General features: G+C 49.0%; 1 protein-coding gene across 5 annotated transcripts in view; it reads right to left on the reverse strand.

Moving 5' to 3' along the window:
- LOC129834380 (protein CBFA2T3-like) overlaps positions 1–24,437 on the reverse strand; it is a 50,418-nt gene that overhangs the window by 12,998 nt on the left and 12,983 nt on the right. The window contains exons 2-7 of one of the 5 annotated variants that reach the window (XM_055899301.1): positions 9,502–9,644; positions 5,201–5,451; positions 4,886–4,975; positions 2,865–3,046; positions 633–910; positions 194–294 (exon numbers count right to left, since the gene is read on the reverse strand). In XM_055899301.1, coding sequence (XP_055755276.1) covers positions 194–294; positions 633–910; positions 2,865–3,046; positions 4,886–4,975; positions 5,201–5,451; positions 9,502–9,644 — 1,045 coding nt within the window. Of the gene's footprint in view, positions 1–193; positions 295–632; positions 911–2,864; positions 3,047–4,885; positions 4,976–5,200; positions 5,452–9,492; positions 9,649–24,437 lie in introns of all 5 variants that reach the window. The other 4 variants (XM_055899303.1, XM_055899300.1, XM_055899302.1 and 1 more) reach the window with 4 other exon arrangements.

The raw sequence follows: 24,437 nt of genomic DNA on the forward strand, positions 1-24,437 counted from the left end.
AGACCCCCTAAGGTCAGCTGTCCATCAAATGCAAACTCTGCTGAGGTTTCAGTTCTTAAACCTGTCAGCAGCACCCTGTCTCCCCCTGTCCCACCTCCCTTCATATCATCTACAGCACTGAGAGGTTGAAATATTTCTACTACACACTTCTCTGTAGGATGGGGGATATTAGGATAAAACCGGGGAGCCCTACCCCAGCAACACGTACATTATCGAGGTGCTTCCACTCCTCGGCCCACTCCCGATCTGTCAGGCGGTGATCGATCACTTCCTCCTGGCGTGCTCCATGCACGGCTGCAACACAAACACACATTCCCTGCGTTCAGCACTTAGGCACCATCGCCATATATGAGCCATTCTGGCTCCAGTCTCCTCCACATACAGGACATTAGGGCTCTAACACTTCCTTATACAGTGTGAGCCATTACGGCTCTAACTGAGGGAAGACGTATATGGATTCCTAGGGGGACATACCCAAGCATGTGTCACTATAGGCTTTTATAGATGCACTACCATGGGAATTTAACACCAAACTGTGACAACCTGTCATTGTTCTTTAGAGACGCCATGAGGCCCTCTCTCGCTCTCCCTCATCCCTCCCTCGCCCCTCTCTCATTCCCTCCCTCTCTCACCTGTCTGCCGGTGCCTGTCCCGAGCCTCGCGGTGCTCTGCTGTGTGGCGGTAGGCGTCGCGGTAGTGGTGGGCCAGGGCCATGTCCTCCAGCCGGTAGTGTTGTGGGGCAGGGGGGTTGGGGTGAGACAGGCCGTTGGGGGGGTGCGTGGGCAGGCCGTTGGGGGGCGGGTGGGGTGGCAGGCCAGTGCTGGGACTGAAGCGCTGGCTGGGGCTGATGGTGCAGGGTCGCTTGGCCAGGTGCTCCGGGTGGTGCCCGTCTCTCTCTGAGTCTTTGGTCCTGAAGGAAGAGAGCACAGATCAACACGGTTACATTCCCGTTGTACGTGTCACCACCAAATCAGACACTTTCACTCACTTTAGAATTGTTAACATCTCCTAGAAAATCCATTATTGTTGAAATATGGCAGACTGAGGAAGTTACAAGGGGACAGGAATGAGATGTGTTATATTCAGGATGTACATGCATATTTAAGACATTCTAGATTTACTGGGCTGCTAACCTGTTGTTGTTACTAGAAGACATGAGCAGTAAATCTGATGGTGTTTCAGGAATCCCCCCTACTGAGAAGCTCACTGTTCACTTCAGACAGAATCTACTCCAGAGTGTGTGCACAGCTGTACGCCATATGTAAAAAAAAATACACTCTGTATATTCAGTGTCTCGAGGTGGGATCCAAACTCTTAATCCTAATATCCCTCAACTCACTCTCTTAACTTGCAAGTGTAGCCTCTCCCACAGACCTACGGGGCTGTTGTGAGTCTGTGTTTAGCAGATGTTCAGTGACGGTCCTGTTTTGGGAGCCATCTGGACAGTTTAAACGCCGGTGTTGATATTAATCTGTTTAGCTTGGTGAAACAGCCAGGCATTCGGAGGTAAAACGCTCTCTATCATCCCAGGGATCAAAGGCAAATGAAAGGAATTTCAGTGCCATGTGGATGCGAGTGTGTTCTTGTTTATGAGTCCGTGTGTGTATATTACTCAGTCTGTGTGTGTGTATGGGTATTTGTCCCCTCTTTGTTTACGTGATGAATCCCCTCCCACCCTCCACCCCCAATCCCCTCTGCAGACCCTCTCCACTTCTGGCAGGCTGTGGGTCGTGGGGTGAGACTGTGAGGGGGGATGTGTCTGTCTCTGTCAGTGCTTTAGCCCGCCACCAATATCTCACAAATCTAAGCAACAGCTGGCCCAGCCCGCCGTGACTCTGTAAGCCAGGGGTTGGGAGGCGGAGGTGTGCAGATTACAGAGGGATTGCCCGTTCCTCCACCCTCTCTCTCTCTCCCCCCCCCCCTTTCCCCCTCCCTCCCTCCCCGTCACGATAACCTCAAGCAGGGGTTCAGCAGGATCTGGACACATCCCTGACATACTGACTAGCTGACTGAAGGAGAGGACAGGAGAGAAGAAGAGAGGAGAGGAGAGGAGATGAGAAGAGAAAAGAGGAGAGGAGAAGAGAAGAGAAAGGAGAGGCGAGGAGATGAGAGAAGAGAGGAGAAGAGAGGAGAAGAGAGGAGAGGCAGCCCAAGATAAAGGGATGGGGAGTGAGAGAGATGAGGTGGAGAGTAGTCCTGTGGTTTTGTCTGTCTTAAATTCCAGATGTGTCTCCACCCGCCTCTCTATACGGCCCAGTTTGTGGGGCGGATATGGCAGCAGGCTGCTGTGGGGAGGGCAGGGAAGTGTATAGGACAGTGAGGGTATTGTCTGTGGGTTGGACTGAGGACATCTCCTCATACTGTACTGGGGCCGCTGACACAGAGCCACTGCTGCTGCTGTGGTTATAGCGTGACGTCCACAGCATCTGGACTTATCCTCCTCCTCCTCCTCCCCTCGCAGACAGCTGGCACAGCCTGAATCGCCCTCCCTGCCCGCCTGGCATCAGGGCTGCCCAGACTTCCGCCTCCCGCACAGAGGATTTATAACCTCCCCCTTGTGGCTTGGCATTTCCAAATACCCAGAAATAATTCAATTATTTGTGTGTGTAAGCCTGTGTGTTTTTTCAGTTGTGTTTCTGCTGTAAGATGGAGGGAGAGGAGTGATAAGTTGTTTTCCAGCTGTGGTATGTGACGTGTCTGCATACTGTGTGTATTTTGAGTGTGTGTGTGTGTGTGTGTGTGTATTTTGAGGGTGAGTGTGTGTATTTTGAGTGTGTGTGTGTGTATTTTGAGTGTGTGTGTGTGTATGTTGAGTGTGTGTGTGTGTGTATTTTGAGTGTGTGTGTGTGGTGGTCACTCAGTACCTGTCGGGGGTCCTCCTCTTGCCATGCTCGTTGATCTCCATCATGATCTCAGAGGAGTCTAGGGGCGAGCTGGCGTTGGCGTCCAGCAGCAGCTGCTCATGCTGGGCCAGATACTGGGCGGGAGTCTGCTTGGCCATCCGTGCACAGTGGAGGAGCTCCCTCTGAAGCAGGGGCAGGTTCGCCTGGGAGAGGAGAGGGAAGGGAGGTAGAAGGGAGGAGGGACAGGAGGAATGAAATGAGAAGATATGGTAAGTGGAAAAAGGCGAGAGGAGGTGGAAGATGAGAGAGAGAGAGGAGACAGGGCATAAAAATAAAATAGTTTTAGAATGAAGAGTCAGAGCATGTGGGAGGGAAAAACAAAGACAGAGAGAGAGAGCGAGAGATTGAGAGAGAAAGAGAGAGGATGAGACAGGGAGGGTGAGATAACACAGACCCACCGCCACACATTCCTCCCCAGCGTCTGTCTCCCTCAGGGGGAGGAAGAGGGGAGAGAGGAGGGGTAAGTGGGTGCTGTCAGAGAGCTCAGTCAGGCCGTCACTTTGACAAAGCACAGCGCTGGCTGCCATGTCACAGATGTGTAACCTCATGGCACACCAGGCCGGCTGGAAAACTGTCCTCTTGACACCAGGCCCTGAGTCATCCTCTGGATGCTGCTAAAGGCACGCCACGCCACGCCACTCTCACAATAATAATAATAATCTCCACTAATGAGAAAGCTAGCGCCCACTAGACACGGGCCTATCTATCGTATCTATCTATCGTATCTATCTATCTATCGTATCTATCTATCGTATCTATCTATCTATCTATCTAGCACACTGTGGGCATGCTGCCTGGTTGCTAGTTAACACCTTCCTATAAAGCAGATACTGTTTGCTTGTTTATCTACACAACAATCTTTCCCTCACTGAGCTAACCAAGATCTCCGCAGTGAATGTATTGTATGTATATGAATGTATTTGTGTTGGTATGTGGTGTGTGGAATACATTCCATCCACAACCGTACACGCCACCACCATGTCTGCAATTATAGTTAATAACCAGGCATGGCTCCAGCTTGGCCCACCCCCTGTTGTCCCCCATATGTCCCTCTGCTCTGGGAATAAACAGGAGGGACAGAGATACAGAGTGTGTGGGACAGACAGGAATGTGTGCCCTAGTCACCACCAAGCAGCACGGCCAGCACCCAGCACCGACACAGACACACAGTAAGACACAGACACGCAGTGTCAGCATGACTGCCCCTCCCTCCATCAGAACCGTCAGCACTGTCCCTGAAGGCCTATTCCCTACTGTCACATTTGTTACATGTGTTATGTATTGAACAGCTGGCATTGTGACTTCTGGACCACAGCAGAGTAATGTGTTATTCATAATGACAGTCGTTCGGAAGGATGGACTTTGTCTCTCTCTCTCTCGCCCTGCTCTCGTCTCCGTGACTGTGGGTTTGACAATGCAGGTAACAGGATCAGGCCAAAGACATCAGCCAGAGTGAAAAGCTCTGCGTGGTAGCCACCCCAGGCCGGCTACATCTGCCAGGGAGTCTTATTTACCCTCCCCTCCCCCCCTCCCTCCCTCCCTCCGCCTCCCTCCGCTCCACGCCGCGCCACTCAGGGTAAACACTTGTGTGCCAGTTTTAATGAATCGCAAACGATGGCCATATGGACCAGCAGATCAGCCCAGCCTGGCGGCAGCAGACTGGGTTGGAAATCGGCAGGGTCCTACTCCCTTTATCTACCGAGCTTCAATCAGCTCCACACCCACACACTAATGGAGGAATCACACACGGCTCAGGCACAGAAACCAGGTCGCTTTATACACTGGCCAGCCTTCCAGAGAATATTCTTTTTTTGTTTTGGTGGGTTTTGTTCTCGAAAGCCCTTCCTACCATCTCCATATGCTAGCTAATATCAGAAGTGGAAGCTGCTCAAAGGGATATACTGGGAAATAACCTTTGGATTCCTAGGCAGCCTATTGGGAACGGGGAGGGTGTGTCTACGTTGGGTTTTGATGTGCTTTACCTTGAGGAATGGAATGACAAAGGGACGCAGCGGGAAGTTGGTAGCCTCCTGGAGTTTGGAGTGGAACTCTTCTATGGTCAGGGTTGAATTCTGTCAAAAACCAGAGGAAGGGAGAGATTGGAACACTAGGACAAGAAGCTTCACAGTAAAACATAGGAGACAGACAGAGCTGGACATGGAGAGACAGATAGAGATATTGGACACAACTAAGTAAGTACTGTGAAGAAAAGTAGGAGAAGTAGGAGAATGAGTGGGAGAGATAGACAGACAAGGGGAGAGGGAAAGAGAAGAGGAGAAGAGGCGAGCAGGACTTACCACCAGACCCAGCACCAGACTGCGGACCCGCTCTCCGATCTCGGGCGAGATGTCGTTGCCGAACTGCTGCAGCGTGGTGAGGAAGCGCTTGAGCTTGCAGAGCTGGCGGGCACCGCAGGCAGGCGGCAGCTGCTGATTGGACAGGGAGGCGGTGGACGACATGGCAGGGCCGTTGCTGAAGCCGTTGGGTGTAGAGGGCGCCCCGTTGAGCGACGTGGGCGAGTGACTTGAGTGACTGCTCCCGTTCAGCACTGCAGGGAGAGAGAGGGAGAGAGGCCATCCGTCAGCACCAGTCTGTTGTCCTCCTCCATCCTCCACCTGTCCCTCTACCTCCTCCCCCCGGACGTCATGCGCTGTGAAGGCGCCGGAGGACAGGGTTGAGGAGGGTGGTGAAGGCACATACATTCTTAAGGTTGAGACGGAGAGCTCCAGGGCACACACACTAAGGCTGGGGCCAGGGAACACACTAAGGCTGGGGCCAGGGAACACACTAAGGCTGTGGCCAGGGAACGCACTAAGGCTGGGGCCAGGGAACACACTAAGGCTGGGGCCAGGGAACGCACTAAGGCTGGGGCCAGGAAACACACTAAGGCTGGGGCCAGGGAACACACTAAGGCTGGGGCCAGGGAACACACTAAGGCTGAGGCCAGGGAACACACTAAGGCTGAGGCCAGGGAACACACTAAGGCTGAGGCCAGGGATCACACTAAGGCTGAGGCCAGGAAACACACTAAAGCTGAGGCCAGGGAACACACTAAGGCTGAGGCCAGGCAACACACTAAAGCTGAGGCCAGGGAACACACTAAGGCTGAGGCCAGGGAACACACTAAGGCTGAGGCCAGGGAACACACTAAGGCTGAGGCCAGGGAACACACTAAGGCTGAGGCCAGGGAACACACTAAAGCTGGGTAAAGACACTGTTGGCTGCTAACCCATACTCTGCTGCTCGTGCTCTGCCACGGCTCATACCAGTTTGAGTGAAGGCTCTGTGTGCAGTAACTTCAGCTGCCTCTCACAAGTGGGACCGTTTGACCCTCCTCCCTCTCTCCCAGTGCCCCTCCTCCCCTTCACCAGTCTGTTTCTAACTTTCACTCACCCACTCACTCATTAGGACACAACTATAAGAGGAACGTGTTAAAGAGGTGCCAAAAATAGGCCTGTGGCCTGTGTTAGTTTATTCCAATAGCAGGTGTGTTGCTAAATCAGTCCTTGCACATGTCCACGAGCTGAAAGTAGATTTGCAGCTTTCAGGTTCAGTGCACCCCCACCCCGCCTCCCCACCCTGCCTGGCTGCCACACTCCTGCTCCACACCCCTCCACTACTCCCTCCGTTCCACGCTCCACCTTTCCCCTGCTTCATCTACTGAATGGTACATTACCCAATATTGGTGGGATATTCTTACACTCCATCCTCTGTCTTCAGTGACTGTCACAAAAAGATGTATGTCTCAATGAAATCATATTCAATTCACTCATTTGGATCTCATCCTATTGTATACTATTCTGTTTCTTCTGATATTTCTGATATGGGTTGTTTTTATACTGTATAATGTATATAAATCTGATGTTTTTATGTTTTGTTTATTCTTGGTCTTGGGTGTCTGAATTATTGAGATATTAAAGGATGTATGCATGTGTGAGTGAGTTTAATATGATATGTTTTAAGCTTGGTGGGCGGTATACCGTATATACTGTATACCGGGGTATTTTGCTATATTGAAACTATTTATTGAAGGTTTTTCAATACACTTTAATATTTGTAGCTACTTTTTAAGTAAATACCTTTAGTTAACTTGTGCAATACGTTAGGAGATAAAGCAGATTGCATTCTTCATTTCACCTGTCACATTATTTGACATTATGAAGCATACCGTAGTTCCCCACAACAATGGAGCCAGTCACATTTGTTTGAAATAGCACAATGGGAGAAAGCAGGAGCAGGTGAGTCCAGCTGTGTATTGACAGGGCTCACGTTTTATATTGAAAGTCAACAGTGTTATTTTACTTCAATAGAGTGATCAGGGACGTGCAATTATAGTTTTTCCTTCACAGAAAATACATTAGTGCAACACATTCGGCAGAAAATAGCTTCATTTTCATCAGATGACAACAGAAGTGCAACGCTACTTGGCTGTTAGCTAGCTACACAAGTAAATAAGCTTCCAATGAAAAAATAAGCTGCATGGCCATTATCATATTTCTAATGTTTATCATAGAAAGAATGTAGCCAGCTACATTTCCTAATGTTTTGTTTGAAGTTAATCTTGCATTTTACCAGAGAAAAGTATGTTTCACTGAGAAAAGTACAGGAGAAAAAGTAGCTACACATCAGTCAGAGCGCTGTCTGCTGATAGAATGCCCCTTCCTGAATTCTCATCTGAGGGGAGAAGTGCAACTGAAGCACGAAATGAGTCTGATGCCGAGAAGAAATTACAATAAGAAGCATTTTACATCTTCGTTTACAAAACACAGCAAGATATTTCTGAAGCGTTTTAGCTTTCTTTCCTGAGTGAAAAACGCAGAATTCTGCATTAACTCGACCCCTAAGTTTATATAGCAAGTTCATGTAAGTAAGTGGCTGAACTAATAAGATGACGGGGCATCATATTGTGTTAGCTTTCTACCATGTTTGAGAAGTCAAAGCTCTTTGGAGGAGTTACCTGTACAGCTTACACGATCTTGATTTCCTTGCGTTTTTTCTCCTCACAGTTCTCGGCCTGTCTTCTCCTCTCCCCTCTTCTCTGAGCAGAGCAGGCAGGCCTGTTTCCCTAGCAACTCCAGACTCCACACAGACACAAGTGTAGCCTACACATGCTGCTCCAGAGCCAGTGCTGTTCTTCCTTAAGACAAGCATGCGTCTGGAACTTTGTTCATTTGGACAATGACTCTCGTTCACATTCGCTTGTAAATGTCCAAACTCACCAAAAATGACATTCGGTAGCGCCTACCTATATATGTATACATTTCTTAGCAGAATTGCCTGTCTCGCAATTAGTTTATTTTTGATTTGTGCTCGTTAGCATATTTAGCTAGCAACCTCCATCGAAATTCGCTAATATTTGTGCTAATTTTGTTAGCATTCTAGTAATAGATGCCCAATGTGCTATTTTTTGTGTTTTTTTTGGAGCCACCTTGTGTACTAAGCCAGTAATACCGTATATCCCGGTATGAGAGACGGACGGATATGAGAGAAGGATAGTATGACCGTATATCCCGGTATGAGAGACGGACGAATATGAGAGAAGGATGGTATGACCGTCTATCCCGGTATGAGAGAAGGGCGGATATGAAAGAAGGATGGTATGACGATCTGGATACTACCCATCCCTAATATGTTTGAAAACATTTCAATCTGCAGGGTGTTTAATTTCTCCCCCAGTTTGTCGGAGTGCATATGGCGGTATGCCAACAGTGTGTGTTAGATGGTAGTGTTTGAATATATGTTCTGTACACGGTTCCTCTCATTTCTACCCTTGACTCTAATCTCTCCATTGGAGCCAGGCCGGTCGGCACACATGTGGGCTAACCATGTGACCCGCCACTTGTGTTCTGGTTTTAGAGGGGAGAGCGAGCTACACTGGTGACCGCCACAACAGGTGAAACAACACGGACTGTCATTGCTATATAGGGAAGAAAGTGGTCTGTAGCCCGGCAAGCCCCGCAATGCCCCCTGTGCAACTACAGCCGGTAAACACCCCCCCCCCCCCACACACACACACAGAGATAGTGCCACAGCCATTCTCACACATACTCCAAGACACTCGATCCACCAGGGAATGCTACACACACAAGTGACTGAAGTCTTGTCTTCATCATGTTGAAGCTACAGTATCATCAGAAACACACAGCCAGGCCTATGGAGCCCAGCAGCAGCCTGTAGCAGCCTGTTTCCCCTGAAGCCCAGGCAGGTTCCCTTCCTAACAGCCTAACAGACGCAGAGGTAGAGCCGTGCCAATGACAGAGAAGAGCTGATGCAGCATTCCTACCAGCTCACTATTCTGTTCACATCCTGCCCGGCCCAATGCTGCACAAAACACCTTCAAGATAGATACATAGTACCACCTCAGGGAATTTACAAGGTTCTTTATAAAGTTAGAAAGAGGATTCAGGCATTCAAGGGAGAACACAGACATGGTAGCAATACAGAATAGTAATTTATGCAAGGTAAGATATGATATAAGTATTATTTTTTTTCAAACTTAAATTGAAAGATAGCATGCATACATGTTTTAGAGTGCCTATTTGGGTGCAAAGTGCAAACAGAGAAATAAAGAATTAAAAAAATGCCTTACTTGACCTACTGGTGGTGGGTGTGAATGAAGCATTGCGATTGGGTGCCTGGCTGACGGCCGGGGGTGGAGGTGGCATTGTGGGCGGAGTCAACCTGGGCTGGGTTTTGACATCAGCAGGTGAATCGGGCATCGTTCCAACCTTCTGTTCTGTGCTACCTGCAGGAGAGAGAGAGAGAGAGACGGTTACAAAGAGACAAACAAGAAGACACATCAGACACCAACAGTATATCTGCCCCCAGACGCAAACATCCAGGAACAGAATGCACATGATAAAAATCAGACCCAAACAAGCAATTTACTTCTCAGAAAAAAATCTTAATAGCTAGTTGTATTTATTGATCAGTGTTGCTTCCATTATCTGACACCCACTCATGACCCACTGATTTGATATGAGAGAATGTATTGATGGCCTGGCTGTGAGGTCTTGTTTCTTCTGCAGAGACTTTGTGAACGATGTTGTACTGCAGCAGAGAGACAGAGAGATAGAGAGATGGGGGCTTGGAACAACACGCAAAATATTACAGCTCTTGGAGACATAAAGTAACACCTGCTGGTCCGCTCAGCTGCTGCTGACGGGACCCCCCCACCCCACCCCCACACCAACGCCCCCCGTAGTACTGACATCCCTATCAGTGTCCCCCCCCCCCCCCCCCCCCCCCCACTCCCCCTTCCCACCCCCCAGCCCCAGTCCCACTGAAACTCCCCGCCTGTCCCCTCTCGTCTCCCATATGGACAGGCGCGTGACAGTCAGTGACAAGTGCAGCTGGATCTGCCGCTGTCCATCACAGAGACACTTCTACGAGGCTGGAACGAGGCCCCCAGCCGGGACCAAACAAGGCAAGGCAGGGCTGCTCCAGTCGGGGACAGGAGGGACGGGACAGCCTGGAGCGGTCAGGTGGCATCGCCTTTTCCAGGAGATAGGACAAGGGCTGCTATTCCCCTACCGTGCCCTGCCGCCTTCCACATACACAAGGACACACTGGCTTTTCACTGCCCAGTCCCCACACTGGCTTGTCACTGCCCAGTCCCCACACTGGCTCCTACTACGACCACAACAACTCTTGTAGTTTCTTACGCAAAGCTGCAGAGAGAAGGCTGTAAATGTCGGTTTCTTTTTGATGTATTAAAAGGTCTATCAATTGCAATCTCAAATACATTGTTTACACATAATCACATACTTTTTCATTCAAAATAATATTTGTTCTTTGAAATAATGTGGATAAAATGTAATAATCTTTCTAATATCTTTTTCGGGGGCCATGATACACATTATCCAGTGAGAGTAATCAGCCCTGGCTCAGTGTTGGAGTATTCAGTATTAAATGCTCCATGGTAAACACTGAGTGTAACAGGGGAAGCAGCAGCCGTCAGAGGGATGTGGGTGGAATGAGATCCTTCTGCTACAAAAACATGAGCTGCCGAGTGTGATGGCTTTCACAGCCACTGAGAAGATAGCTTTACAGTGTGTGAGACAGTCTGTGCAAGTATTCGAGTGCGTGTGTGTACCCACCGTGCTTATATACGTGTATATAACCTGCAAGCCCTGGACCCAGTATCTGCATTAGACCAGTACAGAGGCATGTGCTGAGGAGGAAGGTTTAAGCCAGGCGTCTCTATCAGCTGTCTCGGAGTTCACTCCACTGTTAACTCCACTCGGACAGCAGGATCATGTCGGCCACGCAGGGAGCAGCTCGCAGGGAGCCTCATAGACCTACAGGCACCCCACTAGCATGTAGTACTAGTACTCCTGACCATGTTTGGAACAGACCTCCACCCCAACCCACCCGCTAAGCTGCAGCCGCTGCCGCCTCCACTGCCAAGTGCAAAAATAACCAAACACATCGGGTCACTGCCAAACAAGCAACAGGAGGATAATTAGGTCTTGACCTCCAGGGAGGGCAGCTGCAGGATGGTGGAGGGTGCTGCGGTCCTCAGGGTTAAAGTGTTTCTGGGGTGGCAGGGAGAAGTCACCTCTGCAGCCTGGACGGACAGGCGCAGCTCCTTACTGCTCTTCTCTCTCAGACTACTAAACTCAGATCCTCTGCTGCTGACTATGACAAAAATATGCAGGGCACACTGTGTTCCAGAGCAATGGTTTATGAATGGAACCCGTCCACAGTATTCCTGCCATAGTTAACATTCTCTTAAACTCTTCTCTTCTCTGGGCTATTTCCATATTTGCATGTAGAACTCCCAAAAAGCTAGGCTCTGATTTTCAAGAGTGTTATTCTAGATTCTAGAAGCTACATTGGCCATTGAAAATCTGACTGTGGTCCTCTCAAATACAAGGGGCGCTTGCCAGGACACCACTCCGATCCCCTAAACACAAGGTGTTAGTATTGAAGCCCGATATGGCCAAAATACTATACCACTGTATTTAAAAAAAAATGGACGGTATTTTTTGTTTTGGAGATCATTTCCACAGTGCCACACAGGGCTGCACGATATGGGCAAATCATCTAGGATTTATTTTTAACCAAATGTTGCAATTGCGATTTGACTTGCGAATTAGAGCAAAAAAAATGGAATCATGGAAATATAAAGACTATTCTAATTCTATAGTTAGAATATAAATGTGGGCACTTTGAATACAGTGTTGTTTGAGATGACAACGAATTCAAATGCCAGGGTGGAGTTATTGTGACAGGGTATAAACGAGTGTTGATAAGTGTTTCCTAGGGGACCCTATAAACTTTGGCTACATTGCATTATTTCTCTTAGCTACTTCATGTAGCCAACATATTATTGCTTTGCATATTTCTCTGATTTAGAAGATACTGTTGCACAAACAACATGCTGATTTAGGTCTACACCATCACTGGTACTGTCAGGCTGTATTAGCTAGCTACGTTTGCTCTTACTCGGTACATTTATTAGCTAGCTAGCTATTAGCTTTAGCGGCTAACAATTAGCGTCTCACAAGATTTAGGGCAACTTGTTAAGAAAAGACAAACTAACGTTAGCTGTTTGCTGATGTAACACAAACGAACGAATAGTGTCACTATAGAACGCTAGTGGATTTATGTTAAGAAGCAAAGTGAAAACAGCATTGTTGTCATCAACATTGTTGTTGCATGTGCTACATTAACAATGCAGACTGAACGCAAGTGTCTTGTGGTTGAGGAACATCAAATGCGCTCCTTGAGTGACAGGGGGTGGCTAGGTCTGTGTGGAAAGTGGCACCGAGAGAAAGAGCGGAGAGAGTAGCGAAGTCAACTATAAAAATTGACATTACACATGTGGTATCACATTTAACAAACCAAACATTCAAATACCGGTATAGAAGGTAAAGTAAAAACCCAAACCAGTCCCTGCATCAATACTGGTATATTGAGCTGGTGGCTCCTGCCTGTAGGACTGCAATGTCCCCGCTCCCAGCCATGGACAAATGTAGACAGGTACCCTGCCTGGCCCTGTGCTGCACGGCTGGGCTGCTCTCCTCTCTGGTCTGCCTGGGTGTCTGTCTGTCAGAGAGAAGAGGAGGCAGGCAGGGCAGGGCTCGTCCATCAGTCACCACACTCAACAAACAGTATTCCTGTTCAGGAGCTATTGTAGCTATATTGACTGACTTCAACAACAACAAAACAACTAAAGAGGACCGCACACAAACTCTTTGAGGCCTGGGTTCTTGTCACTTTTTTGCTTTAAAAAATGCTGACAGACTGACGATCACTGATTGGTCATTTCACTTGAATCCCATAATGTACGTACACGCACTCTATTTCCATGACGACTGAACAATCTTGACCCACCCTCTGACTGTGATTTGATTGACACAGTGACCATTTTGACAGAAAGCATGCCATAATCAGGGCTGTTAATGTACTCCTTGGGGAGAGTTCCTTCACATGGCAACTGCTGCTAGGGCTCCCGAGGGGTTCTGGGAGTGACCACGGCCTGGCTGGGAGGGCCGAGACTCCTGGGGTGAGAGGGAGGAGTCCTGCCCTCCTGGCCTGTCTGCAACTGCTGTGGGATTACTCACAGCTGTTTAATCTGACCAGCTAAAGGATGCACATACACACACACACACACTCACACACAACTCTGGATTTCATTTTTAATACATTAGAAAGTCTGCTCTGTCCGAACCCCCCCCATCTGTGGCCATCTGTGCTCCCATTGTGCTGAAGGACAGGAAGACTCGTGCCAAGGGAAAAAGAGAGGGAAAGACAGAGTGAGATGGAGAGACTAGTAAGAGAGAGAGAGAAACAGAGTTGATGGTCCACACCTCAACAGACTTCCTGGGTAGAGCTGTCAATCCCCCAGCATGTCCATCTGACCACAGTGTGTGTCCTGTTGCTTTCACTGTGTTTCCTCTGTCTAATTAAGGAACCATGGCATCGGAACACCACAGTGGATCCTGTTCAGGGAGAGGTACAGGACGTTCTGATCCTTCCTCTTCTTCCTTCCACGCAACCTTTCATCGCCCACTCAAAGTGGATCTACACAGTAATCAATACAGAAAATAGATTTTACCCAGGATACAATGCTGCTTCATAGACTCCCTGAGGATTTGGGAGCCCGGCGCTGGCTCTGGCCTTAGCTGCAGCCCACAGTATGCAGTCAAAAGCTTTTGCCGATTACACTGCTGTCAGTCTCTCTTGTACACAGCTGTATGTTTCCCGTTAATCACGCCTAAAAATGTCTTTCAGGGAAGGAACGGTCAGTCAGCAATCTGTGTTCTAAAAAGGGTTTCAGTTCAGTCCTATTGTGCTACAAACAAGATGAAAAACTATTCAGGGCGAGATCACACTCCAGTTTGTCATTCTGGAGCTATTTCTGGGTCTCTTTATAGACTTCAGGACATTCGCTTTCACTAAAACCACCAAACACACAAGAAACCATCATGTAATGACAGGCCATTAAGAGGCTGGTTGGCTGCTGGTAGTGTCTCTGTTTTCACACAGCCTATCCTTCACATTAGAACAGAGCTACTGTAACTGTATCTTAGACGCAGACAGACTCTGAGATGGTCTCTAGAGATTTTCTCTTGCACCTCTGTCGCTCTCCCTCTATCCAAATGGGCTCCTCTCTGGGACACATACCTCTAAATCTCTCCCTCTGTCTCTAGCGTGTTCCCTCTCTCCCTCTCTCTCTCTCTCCCTGTAATTCCCCCAGTCTCCAGGAATGCTGTTGTTTTTAATTTCTCCCAGCTGCTCTGGCTCGGTGCCCGCCCGCCTGCCTTCCCACATCTGGTCCCCATCAGGCCGCCGAGTAGTCCACACAAACACAGGCCTCACATCAAAACATGGGGATTAGAGCCCTGTGTCTCAGCCCCAGGACCCCGCACCCAGGGACCCCCGCACCCCTCTCCCTAGCCCCCTCCAGACTCCCTGACTCCCCATCCCCATCGCCCCTCTACTGACCCAGGGATTGACAGAGACCCTGGGCCTACATAGCCCCCTTAGCATGGGAGTGGGTGGAGGCACCATAAAGAATACACTAGGTCTGACGGGAGGGAGATGTTGGAGCAGAGGGATAGTGGGTCAGATAGTGATCAGACGTGCTAGATGGAGGAGCCTGGCATTGATGATGATTTAAAGGTCCTCCTGCCTGGGAGAACTCAGTCAACCTGTCTGAATGGCAGACTCTCTCTCTCCTCTCTCTGTGTCTCCCTCTGTGTCTCTCTCTCTCTCTCTCTCTCTGTGTGTGTGTGTTAGAAACCAGACTGGGGATCATCTTGAGCTGATTTAGAGTTCAGAGGCTTTAGGTTCACTAATGACAGGGTGGGAGAGAGCCTTGGAGAGAGAACACCCCCAGCTCCCTCCACAGAAATGTACAAGCACGGAACAAGCAGAAACAAATACACACGTTACCCTGTTACTTGAGAATCACTGCGATACTACACAGACTGGGTTGAACAAATATGTTTAGTGAAAACAAACATTCAGTGGGGAATAAATGTCTGTTTAATAATCGAGAACTGAAAGGCCCAGGGAGAAAATGCATGTGTGGGTGTGAACGCGTGTGGGTGTGAACGTGTGACCGTGTGTGTGTGTATGTGTAGAATGAAAGATAGACAACATAGGAAAAGTGACGGCAGGAGCCTCACAGCACATACAGTAATAACTCACAGAATATATGTTAAAACCATTTAGGGTGTGGCGGCAGTGCAGCGGTGACCCATGGGGTGTGTAACTGCTGAGACCCCAGCTGTGTGGAGGAGGAGGTCCTCAGACACTCCATCCATCTGAGGAGGAGGAGAGGAGAGAGGGATGAGGCCAGACACACTGGTTCCTGGGCTGACCTAGTTACCACTGAGTTACTGGGCAGAGGACACGAGCTGACCAGGACAGACCAGGCCAGGCTCAGTGTAAAACGGTCTAATACACAGGAGAGATCCGCTCTCTCCTCGTCTGCACCAGTCAGAGACAGCGGATACAGTACTCAGATGTCTGAGACATGAGGCATGGCCAGGTAGAACAACATGGAAAACAAGGAACCAATACTGCTACTCCCTACTCTCTACTTCTCTGTTTATGTTTAAATAGGACTCTCAGTCTCTGAATTGTTCAGCGCACCAATGAGTATTCCCTTACGTCTTTGTGCTTATTCATTTACCGACTACATTACAGTTTATTCCTCCACCTCTCTCCATTCCCCCTCTGTTTGCTGTTTCTGGGTAATGTGATTGGCGGGCTGGTGGAAAAGCTCTTGATTTGAACTGTGAGGGAGAGAGGGTTGATGGAGAGGGATGATTTGAACTGTGAGGGAGAGAGGGTTGATGGAGAGGGATGATTTGAACTGTGTGGGAGAGGGAGACTTCATGGTGATGGTGACGAAAACGCCCTGACGAGGGACCTGCGTTTCAGAGTCGGCTTCCTTCCCCACCCAACACAACAGCACTTGCGAGACAAGTTTAAGTTCCCTGCTTCTCTGTACTTTAGTGTGCTTGTCATGTGGCGCTGACGGCTGTGATGACTGTTATTGATATAATTGTATTGAAGTCTAGCGGCCATCTGTTCTCTTCAGGGAGGGCGTCTCTCGGCAGTGAAGTGCTTACATGGAGCATATCGCTACTCACAGGGGGAAAAAACGTCCTTTTCACATTTTCCCAATGGCTGCTAATAAAATCCAGATGTTCCATGGAGCTCTGTTTCTCCTCCCCCCCTCCCTCTCTCCTTTAGCTCCCACCCTCCCTCTCGCTCTCTTTTTCCTCCCTTCCTCTCTCCTTCTGCTCCCTTCCTCTCTCCTTCCCCTCCTTCCCCCCCTTTCTCCCCAGCCGCTAACCCAGAGCCATTCCTAAATAAAGGAAAGTATTTGTGACATTCTGCCGCGGCGGGCCATGCCAAGAACAACTCCCCGGCCTGGCACATCTGGAGTGTGTTAGGACGGCACTGGGCAATGGCACCGGCCCCAGACACAGAGACGAGTGTGCGGCCACTCTGGGGATCTCACACACACACACACACACACACACACACACACACACACACACACACACACACACACACACACACACACACACACACACACACACACACACACACACACACACACACACACACACACATACCAACAAGAACTAACTGGCCTGTTATTTGGATCCGTCAACATCCTAATTTGAGCAAAAAATACGGCCTCCGCAGTTTGCACCAAGCTTCTACTCATACTGGCAACACAACCCAAGGGAAGAAAAACTGGACTTCCAATCGTATCAGACAAGTCCACAGCTGTGTGCTCACAAGCAGCTAAGCCCTAATTCTCAGGTGGACTTGTTGCTGTGTTGTTTGTATTCCTGCTGTTGCGGTTCTATCAGACCCATTCAGCAGGAGAGCACGCTCAGAGTGCGTGGAGCTGGCTGGCTAGAGGCTCCAGGCCCACTGTAAAAAGCTCACACCTGAACATCAATAACTGTCATCTCCGCCACCTGGGGACCCGCCAGCGCCACGGGCACACAGCCGTCACCAGCACATCTGCCAACGCTGAGAGGGAGGGAGGGAGGGAGGACACAGAGCAGAACAGAGAAAAACACCAAAACATGGCAGAGAGAGAGAGAGAAGAGAGAGTGGGGGAAGGTACAGGGATATATGAAGTACACTATAAAGACCTAGAAAGAGAGAGAGATGAAGAGAGGTGGAGAGGAAAGGATTGGGTAGAGGGAGGGGAAGCAAAAAAGAAGACATGGAACAAGAGAGAGAGAGATGCAGGGAGTAGAGGGGGGTGCAGGGAGGAGAGGGGGACTTATTTGGCCCAGTTCCTCAGAGCAATTCTCTTCCTTTGCTCCTTCTCACAGAGGCAGCCTCAGCCTCTCTCTCTTTCTGTCTCTCTCTCTCTCTCTCTCTGTCTCTCTCTCTCTCCTGCCAGCTGAGAGCTCTGCCTCAGGGCGCAACGACATTTAATTTGAGCTTGAAAAAAGTTTAAACTAAAGTCATTTCTCTCTTCCACCCTCTCTGGACAACAATGAGGTCACAGTTCAACAAGACCCCATCAGACCTGACCTCACATGATGTCCTTTCTCCCCAAATTGAGTTTATACTTAATTCCTTTCCAGAACAATTTTGAATAAAAGTGTTTATTTCTCTTATGATTAAGATTTATGACAATTTGATTAACATTGCCTAGCTTTGGCCTATTTAACAGTAACGGTAATGGACCTGCTTTCCCCTAAACACCCATATTATTCAAATTATGGGGGGAAACCGTGCCAAAAATTACCCTCGATCGGAATCTGTTTATACTGTGCACTTACACAAACAAGCTCCCCTATCAAAACACCTGCAGCTTCACCAAACACCAATTAGCTCATCAGGCTTTTAATTACTCTGTTAATTGCATACAGGCAGCATGAAGGGCGGCTTGGGAATAGGGCGAGGAGCCCTCCTGAGGGCCCGCCTTGACAATCCTGACAAAAACAAAGAAGAACTTTGCCAATGACAACATTGACGCTCCGGCTGCTGTTAACAGCCTGGCTGCCTCTTCGTCATCGCCCATCAACCGTCTGCCACAGGGCTGTGTGACATCACTTCCTGTACAGAACTCTAGCATTTCCTGCATCTCTGACTGAGCCAAAACAGAGAGAGAGAGAGAGAGAGAGAGAGAGAGAGAGAGAGAGAGAGAGAGAGAGAGAGAGAGAGAGAGAGAGAGAGAGAGAGAGAGAGAGAGAGAGAGAGAGAGAGAGAGAGAGAGAGAGAGAGAGAGAGAGAGAGAGAGAGAGAGAGAGAGAGAGAGAGAGAGAGAGAGAGAGAGAGAGAGAGAGGCATGTAGTGAGAGTGTGAGTCCATCTGCGAGCTGTACATCTGGATTAGTTCAGATTGGTCATGGGAAGGGGAAGGGGAAGGGTGAGCAAGCGTGGGAATATTCCTCACACAAGTGTGGGCATGTGGGCCATTGTCTCTGTGGGAGAGTTAGAGAAGAGGTCCAAACTATCCAGTGATCTGTTCTCTGTCTGTCATAGAGCACTAGCATAAACATCAGAGCCATGTCACTGAGAGTACATGGGAAACGTTTGCGTCAGATACAAATATAGATCTGTTTTCCCTGGGCCTTATTTACTTTGTTTGGCTGTTATGAATGTGGCATTCAGAGCCGTCACAACGCTCTCTCTCTCTCTCGCAGCTCCCAGCTCAATCTCTGTGTTAGAGGCTCTAGAGGCTGCAGCAGGCAGCAGGAGAGTGTGTTTGGCTGAGGAGGCGTATCCAGGAAACAGTGGCAGGCCCGGACTTCCTGTGTGACAGGTGTGCGATGGGAACGAGGACGGGGACAGGGGTCTGACAGCTGCCATCTCTGCTCTATGTGTGTTTCTCTCTCTCCTCTCTCTCTGGCCAGCTCAGCCCCACGGCCAGCTGCAGCCCAGACCTGCTGTGTTTGCTCTGCCTCTTACGTCATTACTGCTGATTTATGGAGCACAAACTGACTTCAACCTAACCCCCCCTGACACACACACCTCCTGACTGACCACACATCGCCTGACTGACACGCACACCTCCTGACTGACCACACATCGCCTGACTGACCACACACCTCCTGACTGACCACACACCTCCTGACTGACCACACACCTCCTGACTGACCACACACCTCCTGACTGACCACACACCTCCTGACTGACACACACACCTCCTGACTGACCACACACCTCCTGACTGACCACACACCTCCTGACTGACCACACACCTCCTGACTGACCACACACCTCCTGACTGACACACACACCTCCTGACTGACACACACACCTCCTGACTGACCACACACCTCCTGACTGACACACACACCTCCTGACTGACCACACACCTCCTGACTGACCACACACCTCCTGACTGACCACACACCTCCTGACTGACCACACACCTCCTGACTGACACACACACCTCCTGACTGACACACACACCTCCTGACTGACCACACATCTCCTGTCCATCTCCCTCTAACACAGCGTCTTTCTTTTTATTTTGGGCCGTTTTTGAATCAGTGGATGTGTGAAGGCCTATTGTCTCGTTCCTCTCTCTCATTCTGTGTCTGTGACCAGCGAGCACAAACAGCCAATTGACACCTGCACAGAAGAGACCAAATAAAACAACATCGAGTCTTGCTGTTCTCACCTCCTCTCAGTCGGCAATGTTGAGAACTGGAACCATGTATTTCATTCAGCGTTAAACAGCTGTTCTGTCTGTCACCACTGACACCATCTGCATCCCTGTAAGGGCTCCCCCGGTCTGTGACTCCCTATCTCATACCCCTTCACATGCCCCAAGGCACATGCACAATAGCTCATGACATTAGCGAGGAGGCAGGCACATAGTGGGTGATGTGTCTCTGCTTTTCTCCATCTCCGCCACCCCATAGGTCGCAACCCGCCTGCGTGGGGACTCCAATCAGGGGAGTCATGTGACCAGTTAAACAGAAGCTTTGACAGCTTCTCCCCCTGCAAATCTCCATTTAGCCCGAAGCCTGCAGCACTGGAAGCTCCTGAAATAAATACCAGTGTTTCCTCTGGGACCACACTGACGGCTGGAATCCACCATTCAAACCAGGGCCTATTCCCCACCCCCCAAAAAACAGTGAGAAGGAGCAGTCATATAGATGGCCCTATAATTGGCAGGGTAATAGTGTTTGCTAATAGGCTAATTAAAGTAGCCTGCTGCCATTCACACAGTGGTTATACAGGCCTAGCCCCTAGCTCACCGTCATGTACAGACAGAGAATCCACACAGACATGATCCTCCTGCCTGTGTATCTTCGAGTCTATGGCAACTGCAGGGTTAACTCCTGTCTCTGTCTGTCTGTGTCTGTCCAGGTTTCCCTCACCACTGTCTCCTCTGCTCCTTCAGAACGCTGTCCCTCTGCTCTGGGGAAAGTGTCTTCATACGTCTTTGTTTATCTCCCCTGTCTCTCTGGCTCTCTCTCCAACTTGTAAATGTCTTCCTCACTTCCGCTCTCTCTTTCCCCCTTCTGCCCATCTGCCTCCTTCGTTCACTGACATTACCACCTTGTCGTCTGTACTCTCTCCGGATATTTCAGAGACTGCTGGAGAACTTTAGCCCCCCCCCCCCAATCAGAGTCCCCCTACAGGGATTCAGCCCTAAAGTTTCCCTGGGAAGGCCCTCCTCAAGGAATTTTTGTTTTTTTTCTCCAAAAATTCTGACATCAATGAAATCTCTCCCCTCTTTCCACTTTTCATATTAAATCCCTGATCTGTGTGGGAACAGTATAGTTACAGTTTAGGAACAATACAGTACCTCACATCCTTAGCAGAGGATGTGAGGGGTGTGAGTTAGGGAGGCTGGGCGAGAGATTAAGGTCTGCATAAGTAACCGGGAACACAACGGCACTCGGCTCAAACCCACTTGAAGAGTGACAGAACCATCTGTGGCAAAGCTTCTGTTTCCACAAGATAACAGCTTTTTAATTTCACAAATATGTGGAGAGGCCATACCCCCCTGATCGTCTGGCTTGCCTTCCTTCCCCAATCCTAGCCTGAGCCCACAGCCCCCATCAGCCCCCTTCCAGACGCCTTATAAGTCATTGTGGAGAGGAGTGTGTGTGAACACTTAATAACTTTAACTCTATCTCCAGTCAGCGTTCATCTTTCTCTCTCTGTCTCTGTCTCTGTCTCCCTCTCTCTCTCTCTCTCTCTCTCTCTCTCTCTCTCTCTGTGTGTGATAAGGGGCTGGCTGAGAGCGAGGCGGGAGAAAAGGGAGGAACTCATTATATCCGAGTGAGGAGCAGCGATATGAACTTCCCCGCTGTACGTTTGATTAAAAATTGCTCAGTGCTACAGTAGATTATTCCAGCGTGTTTCCTGTGTCTGTCTCTAATCTGCATATCCCATGGGAAGTTGGGAAGAGGGAGGGAGGGAGGGCAATTGGTTAACATGAAGTGTGTCTCTCTCTATCTGTCATGAGTGTTTTGGCTGTAGCTTTTGCCAGTTCACAGGCTCAGTTCTCATAATGAGGTCAGTGTCAGTGACACAATGCATCTGCGTTCACAGACTACACCCCTTGGTTATTCAATGTCACAAAAGAGAATATTGTGTCTGAGGTGTAAGGTTTAAATCAATGGGTTGTTAATGTGTTCTCTATTTTACTAATGTTGTCGAGTGCTGATTTCATAGAAAACACCACAATAATCATTTTGATTGATTCCTCTTTAAAATAGGAAAGCTCAGCTCTGACACCTGAGACTGGCAAAACAATTAGAGGGCAATTTACTGTAAGCATTTATCCTGCGGAGACATGACAAGGTTAAAATAATACGTGTAAGATTAGATTTATATCTTCTCTCAAAGTAAAACAATTCTTCGAAAATGTGATATGGGTCTTGTAATATCTTGTTTTGAGTGAAAGTACAGTATAGTACAGCATATGTTTATTCTGTAACAAGTGAGAGTGTGTATCCGTGTGGGCGCTGTGTGTCTGTGTCTGTGTGTGTGTCCATAGTGTGTGTATAGTGTGCGTGCATGTGGTTTAGACGTAACTCTCAGCTCCCACACTGCGGTGCCAATGTGTTCCTCATTACTCCAGATGTTTGGGAGCTGGACGGCTCCTCTGCTCTCTGACATTCTGATTCTCCCCTGAGAGGCGGCCATGTCACAGTAATGTCAAACACATGTGAAATACACTGGGGCTCCCAACGCCAAAGTCTTTCCCACTGTTTGGACGGATAAACAGGGAGGGAACCATAGCGATCGACCGCTGGTCTGCCTGCGCCTGAACCCATCACTATGGGCTCACTGGCACCCCAACAGGCAGCTTGGGTTCCCAAGGCTGGAGCCTGCCCCCTTCAATGGGCAATAAGAGATACCCACAGAGGCCCGCAAACATGTCTCAGCATGCCTCCATGGGGTTTTGAAATGATTCCATCCACATTGCAGAACTATATGTACAGTTATATAATACACATGTGAGGTGATCAACAAATATGTGAACAATGGGCTTCTCCATTATCACTGTTACCAGAGAACAAGACTTCACTGTCAATCTCAGAACCCAGTGATTTAAGACACGATCCAGTCCAAAACACTATCTCAGTGACAATGTCTCGGTCTGCACCTCTCTTCACCCCCCCCACACACACACACGCTCGCACGTTACCTAAGATTATGGATTTCTCAGCTGCTGCACTTTTCATCATGGCCAGACGCTGCCAGATAAACAAAAGAAAAAAAATCTCATCCAAAGAAAGCATTTCTCTGTTTGAGATGAATTTCGTCTCCCTGGGAACGTAGCTGGCCCTTGAATGCGCTCTTTGGCTGCTAATGTTCAAATCATGGGAGAGGACAGAACCCTGGAGCTGTGTGTGAGATACCAGACAAATACATCAAAACAGTTGGGTGCTCACACCCTGACAGCTCGGACCTGTGTGCATGCAGTCGCTTGGTGCGTAGCTTCTCCGGGTGGAGCCCTGATCATGTAATTGCACAATAGTATTAATGCCTTATAGGAATTAGGTTCACAGGGTAATCTGCCGGCTGCTTACAGGTTGGGATTCCAGGACAGTGGAACATTCACGGTAAGTCCACTGTTGCACACAACACACAGATGGCTTACAAACCGCAGCCTGTGCGCACTGGGCAAACCAGCCCACGCAGAGTTGCTGTGTTCTTAGTTCACTGCTATACTCAATGCCTCCCATATACTTATGCTGACCAATCTCCTACTTGCTTTTAGTATACACTATTGTCTCTACTCTCTATAGTAGGTTACTCAGAACTACATTATACTATATTTACATACACGCATATGAAACACATTATTTTTTACACAGATGAGAATCTAGTCATCCTGTTGTCATGGTAGTGAGTGTTGCTATGGTGCGTTTGTGCGTTTGTGCACAGTACAGTATATGCCATATTCAGGGATGATGTCTCCGGCAATTGTCATTTGGCCTGTGTGTCCAGGTGTCTGTGTGTTCTGCTGACCAGCTGACCTTCTCTCCTCTCCTCTCCTCTGCACAAACACACACACACACACATACACTCTGCCGGCCGGCTGCGTGCTCCCGCCCACTGCCATCTGCTCCTCTCATTAATTAGAAGACGGCCAACTTCACCTGCACCGCCCGCACTCAAATTACAATAATTACCTCTCACATGCACAAGCCCGCCACCCCGCTCCCCACCCCGCTGCCCAGCACACTCCGGCTGCAGGTCACTGTGCTGTGACATTGTCACCTGGCGAACCAACCGGCAGGGGGACCAGGCAACAAACACTATCACCTTCAACCAACAGCATGGCTTACCCTGCCACGAGTGACCAATAATAACACTCTCCTATTATAAACTGGTTACCAACGTAATTAAAGCAGTAAAAGCTAAATGTTTTGTCATACTCGTGATATACTGTCTGATATACCACGGCTTTCAGACAATCAGCATTCAGGGCTCAAACCACCCAGTTTATAATAGTATACAACCCACTGGTCATAGCTTCAGTATGTTTCTGCTACCACTGTGGGCTGAGTTATGACGCCTCAAAGTGGGGCTCTTAGTGTCTATGAGGACTGGT

This window comes from Salvelinus fontinalis, chromosome 35 (assembly GCF_029448725.1).
Source record: "Salvelinus fontinalis isolate EN_2023a chromosome 35, ASM2944872v1, whole genome shotgun sequence".
NCBI classification, from domain to species: Eukaryota; Metazoa; Chordata; class Actinopteri; order Salmoniformes; family Salmonidae; genus Salvelinus; species Salvelinus fontinalis.